Source organism: Canis lupus, chromosome 6 (genome assembly GCF_011100685.1).
Source record: "Canis lupus familiaris isolate Mischka breed German Shepherd chromosome 6, alternate assembly UU_Cfam_GSD_1.0, whole genome shotgun sequence".
Lineage (NCBI taxonomy): Eukaryota > Metazoa > Chordata > Mammalia > Carnivora > Canidae > Canis > Canis lupus.
This window is the reverse complement of record NC_049227.1, coordinates 17,726,785-17,732,068: the sequence shown is the minus strand read 5'-3', so window position 1 is coordinate 17,732,068 and position 5,284 is coordinate 17,726,785. Positions and strand designations below refer to the sequence as shown.

General features: G+C 49.6%; 1 protein-coding gene across 1 annotated transcript; it reads right to left on the bottom strand.

Annotated features, from left to right (window-relative positions):
• Positions 1-706: 706 nt before the first annotated feature.
• On the bottom strand, positions 707-4,865 carry ZNF785 (zinc finger protein 785). Its single transcript, XM_038541717.1, has 4 exons — positions 4,514-4,865; positions 4,247-4,360; positions 3,225-3,250; positions 707-3,194 (listed from the first exon to the last, which is right to left on the bottom strand). The coding sequence occupies exons 1-4, from the start codon at positions 4,716-4,718 to the stop codon at positions 2,139-2,141; spliced, it is 1,401 nt and encodes a 466-aa protein (XP_038397645.1). The 5' UTR covers positions 4,719-4,865; the 3' UTR covers positions 707-2,138.
• Between the last annotated feature and the right edge of the window lie 419 nt (positions 4,866-5,284).

Here is a 5,284-nt window from a genome sequence, read left to right as displayed (position 1 = left end):
GTGTGTGCAAGCGGGGTGAGGGGCAGAGAGAAAGGGAGAGAATCTCAAGCAGACTCCACACTGAGCTCAGGCCCTGCTCCAATCTCACAACCCTGAGATCATGACCCGAGCTGAAACCAAGAGGCAAAACTCAACGGATTGAGCCACCAAGGCACCCCAGTACATTTGAACTTTTTTTTTTAAGATTTTATTTATTCATGAGAGACACAGAGAGAGGCAGAGACAGAGGCAAAGGGAGAAGCAGGCTCCACGCAAGGAGCCTGATAATGGGACTCGATCCCAGGACGGTGGATCACGCCCTGAGCCAAAGGCAGACACAACTGCTGAGCCACCCAGGCGTTGCAGTACATTTGAATTTTAAGGGAGAGCCAAAGTTTATTATGTAAAGCTTAGCCTTGTGTTCAAGTGTTTAGGGATGAAGTATAAAAATGCCTGCAATGTACTGTGAAATAAGATGCATAAATGAACAGATAGGAGATGGATTGATCTACAAATGTAGCACAATTCTAGAATATAGATTAACTGTGGAATCTAAATGATGGGCATGAGTGTTTCTCATACAATTCTTACAACTTTTTTTTTATTTTTAAAGATTTTATTTATTTATTTATTTATTTATTTATTTATTTATTTATTTATTTATTTATTCATGAAAGACACAGAAAGAGGTAGACACAGGCAGAGGAAGAAGCAGGCTCCATATAGGAAGCCCGATGTAGGACTCACTCCTGGGACTCCAGGATCACACCCTGGGCTGACGGCAGATGCTCAACCGCTGAGCCATGCAGGCATCCCCTTACAACTCTTAAAGAAAAATTTGGGGCATCTGCCATTGATTCCCCCAGTATGACTCCTGGCATGGAGATGTCCTTAGTCCTACTGGCCTAACCGACTGGGTGGCTCAGTTGGTTAGGCAGCTGCCTTCAGCTCAGGTCATGATTCTGGGGTCTTGGGATGGAGCCCCGCATCAGGCTTCCCTGCTCAGCAAGGAACCTGCTTCTCCCGCTTCTCCCTCTGCCCCTTCTGTTTGTGTGCACTCTCTCAAATACATAAAAATCTTAAAAAAAAAAAAAAAAAAGTCTCCTGATCAAAAGTAAGACTAGCAGATCAAAATGGGTCAGAAAAACATTTCTTAACTGCTGACACATACAAGCATTACAATAAAAATTAGACTGGAGATACCTGGCCTTGATTTCAAGTCTAATCACAAGTAATTTACTCTCTTAAACAAAAGTGCTGGCATTATGTTTCCCGCTGCTTGTGGCCCAAGAACACATCTTTTTTATTTTTATTTTTATTTATTTATTCATGAGAGACACAGAGAGAGAGGCAGACAGAGACACAGGCAGAGGGAGAAGCAGACTCCATGCAGGGAGCCCCATGTGGGACTCAATCCCAGGACTCCGGGATCACGCCCTGGGCCGAAGGCAGACGCTCAACCGCTGAGCCACCCAGGCGTCCCCAAGAACACATCTTTATTCAGAAGGTGTAAAATCCAGAGAACATGCTAATATCTGAAGAAAAAAACACTGCAATCACTAACTCATAAAAGTTTGAGGGGAAAAACCTTTAAGCTAAGTTGGACACTTTTGTATACTATGTGCAGAGTAAGATGGGGCAGGACAGTTCTCCACCTGAAGCCATTGTTCTCCCTATGGTCACCATTAGGATTTTAAGACCAAAGAGTGCCAACAGTGGCTTGACACCACATGTGCCTCCTTGCCAAAAATTTCACCTACACTGGCTAAAAGAATCCTTGGATGAGCTTCCCCCATTGGGGATAGGCCCTAGGTGTGCCTTTTATTCCAGGGGATACTCAGAGGGTACAGACTCCTCTAAAAGGCTCTTGTGTCTCGGGGACCCCATCTCTGAGGAACAGGAGATATACAGGCCAGAAAGCAGAATGCTCTATGGGAGAGAACAATCCAGGGGAAAAAGCCAGGTAGGTGAATGATTTGCAGGGAAGAACTCTCCCAAGTTTCAGACTCCTGCCTCCATCCAAAGGACCAGCTCCGTGCTCCCTTAACTCAGAGCTTTGTTTTCTTTAAATGCTACTTCCTTTCCATTCCTTATCCCCCGCATGCATAAACTTTGCCTTTTCCCTTCCAAAGAAAACTAATCATCTCTCGTGAGCTCTATCACCCACATTCTTGAAATATATCTGGAAAATACCTGAAATGAACTGGGGGATCTTGGCTTCCCAAAACAAGGATCGGCTCTAAATGCCCTACTGTGGGTCGCTGCCACCTTGGCCTCTTGCCAGAGCGATGGATCCACTGATGGGCTTCCAAGGCATACTTGCGCTTAAAGCCTTTCCCACACTGTGAGCAGGGGAAGGGCCGGCTGTCAGAGTGAATGCGCTGGTGACTGAGGAGAGACAAGTAGGTAAAGCGGAGGCCACAGTCTGGGCAGGGGTAGGGCTTCTTGCCTGTATGTGTGCGCCTGTGGATAGCCAGCAGGGAGCTGTAGGCAAAACAAAGGCCACAGCTGGGACAGCTATAGGGCTTCTCACCTGTGTGCTTATGCTGGTGAAGGGCTAGCAGGTAGGGGTAAGTAAAGCGACTTTTGCAGTCTGGGCATGGGTAGGGCTTCTCCCCACTGTGAGCTCGTCTATGGATGGCCAGGGAACCCCTCTGGCGGAAACATCGCCCACAATCAGGGCAGGAGTAGGGCTTTTCACCTGTGTGGATGAACTGATGCTGGAGCAGGTACTTGTGCTGGGAGAAACGAGCCTGGCACTGGTCACAGGGGAAGGGATGCTCCCCAGAGTGGACCCGCTTGTGGTTGGCCAGGAGGGAGGGGTAACTGAAGTTGCGGCCACAGTCTGAGCAAGAGTAGGGTGATTTACGGTTTGGAGTGCCCCTGAACCAAGGCTTGATAGGGCTCTGCCCAGAGTTCCAGCAGAGTTCTGGGCCTGCAGCTTTGTGACTGGCACCAGGGGGCCTGCTGGATGGCAACCACTCCTCGATAGACACTTCCTCAGACAGTTCCTCATGCTCCATCTCTTTTTGCTTTGGACTCTTCTTCAGTTCTTTTTCTTCACTCACATCCCTGGATCTTGGGATGGGAAAAGATAAAACTTGAAACTCAGTAGCACATTCCATAGTTCCATACAGTGGCCTGCCCTGGGAAGTAGCATGAATGTCTGAGTATCTGGCAGGTTCTGAGACTGGGGCCTCCTCAAGCCTAGAAAGCTATCCTGGAGTAAAAGCAGATTTCATCGTCTGGATGGTGTTAATGCAAGAAAGCTCTGAAAACAGGAAATAAATGGAGATGTCAACAATATTTAAGCTCTACTGTTATGTCAGGCAGTGAGGGTAGGATGGTCTCAGCCCTCATAGAGCTTACAGTCCTGAACCTGTTTATGATCCTTTTGCAAAGTAGCCATTAAATGATGTCCCTTGGTGCCATTCAGGGCCATTGCCAAAATGTCTACACTTGGATTGTACTCTCAGTACCATAGGAAGACCTGGGAATAAGCATTTATTGGGACATGGCTGCAGAGAAAACGCATTTTCTTGACTTTAAAATCTCTGATGAGGGATCCCTGGGTGGCTCAGCGTTTTGGCGCCTGCCTTTGGCCCAGGGCAGGATCCCGGAGTCCCGGGATCGAATCCGCCGTTGGGCTCCTGGCATAGAGCCTGCTTCTCCCTCTGCCTGTGTCTCTGCCTCTCTCTCTGTGTGTGTCTATCATAAATAAATAAATAAATCTTTAAAAATAAAATAAATCTCTGATGAATGACACTATCATTACCATGTGATCCACATAATATCAAAAAAAGAACACTTGTCTTCATTATATTACACAGCAAAAATCAAATTACAGGGATGCCTGGGTGGCTCCGTGGTTGAATGTCTGCCTTCAGCTCAGGGCCTGATCCTGGGGTCCTGGAATCGAGTCCCGCATCCCGCTCTGCCTGTGTCTCTGGCTCTCCTTCTGTGTCTCTCATGAATAAATAACTAAAAATTTTTAAAAATCAAATTACAGATGTGTTTGTCCTTTCCCTTGGCTGCCCTGTCAACTCAAGCTCTATTTTGCACTAAACCAGGGTTTCCCTGTCTAATTAAGTGGTGCAGTAAATCCCAATTTAGCGGTTCTCTGAGCCATTTTGCAGTGAGATTGGAACTTTCTGAAGGTGAGGTGTAGGGAGATATGATGGGGCTGTAAAGGGGGCACTGTGTCCAGTGGATCTGTGTTGGGGGAGGGGATTCTCAAAGGTCCCATACTGGGTTTGAATTTAAGTACCTGTTATCTTTCCCCTGTCTCTGATGACAACCTCTGGATCCTGGGCCTCCCAGCTCCACGCCTCGACCTCTCTTTCCACCCAAGAAATAAAAGCGGGTTTGGGGCCTGAAAATCCTGCGGAGGGGAAACATTGGGTCCGGCTGAGAACCTGAGAGGGGAGGATGAGGGTGCTTCCTCAGTGCCCACATTTCAGCCCACTCGTCTCTGGGGACATCAGTACCGCTTCCCCACGGATTACTAGGTGCTGGCTGGACAGCAAGGCCTCACCGAGCGCGCCCAGGAGGCCGTAGGTCTCCCGCATCACGTCCCGGTACAGGGCCCTCTGCGCCGGCCGCAGGCACCCCCACTCCTCCGGGGAGAAGTACACGGCCTCGTCCGCGAAGCTCACGGCCCCGGGTCTGCTTTCTCTCGTGGGTCCGCTCCCGGCCTCCCCGGGTACATCCACCGGGAGCGGGGCCAGAGGCGGCGCCATGGGAAAAACCCTTCAGTGCTAAGCCAGGAGACGCTTCCGGAATACGTGGAAACGCTATCTTCTCAAAAAGTCCCTAAGGGCCATAGCACTGCCCTTAACCAACATGGCGTCTCCCCAGCCTCAACCTCCCTCGCCTTCCCTGTCTGCCCTTACCTACCGAGGGAAGAGCCAGAAGGGAAGTTGGAGCCGCAGCGCCGTCAACCGTAGGTGACGTGCGTTGATTGGACGGCGCCGGGCGAACAGGGGAAGAAGGCGGGCAGTGATTGGTCGTTCCGGAGCGGCCTATTTGAAAGGCTGAGGGAAAGACTGGTGTGTAGGTGCCGGGCGCTGAGAGACTGTAGGCTCTCTTTTCCCCTGGTTTTTCCGCGACAGGACCTAAAACAGAAGTTTTGACGGATTGGAGCTACTCCTTTCTGCTACTTACGTGAGACCTGTTGCGAGCAGATGCAGATCTCCTGGGCTTGCAGGTGAGTAAAAGCTGACGAGCGAAGACTGAGGCCGATTCTGGAGATGATGGAAGTGAGGGATGGCCCATCCCCTCCTGCTCTGGGTACTCAGGGCCCCGC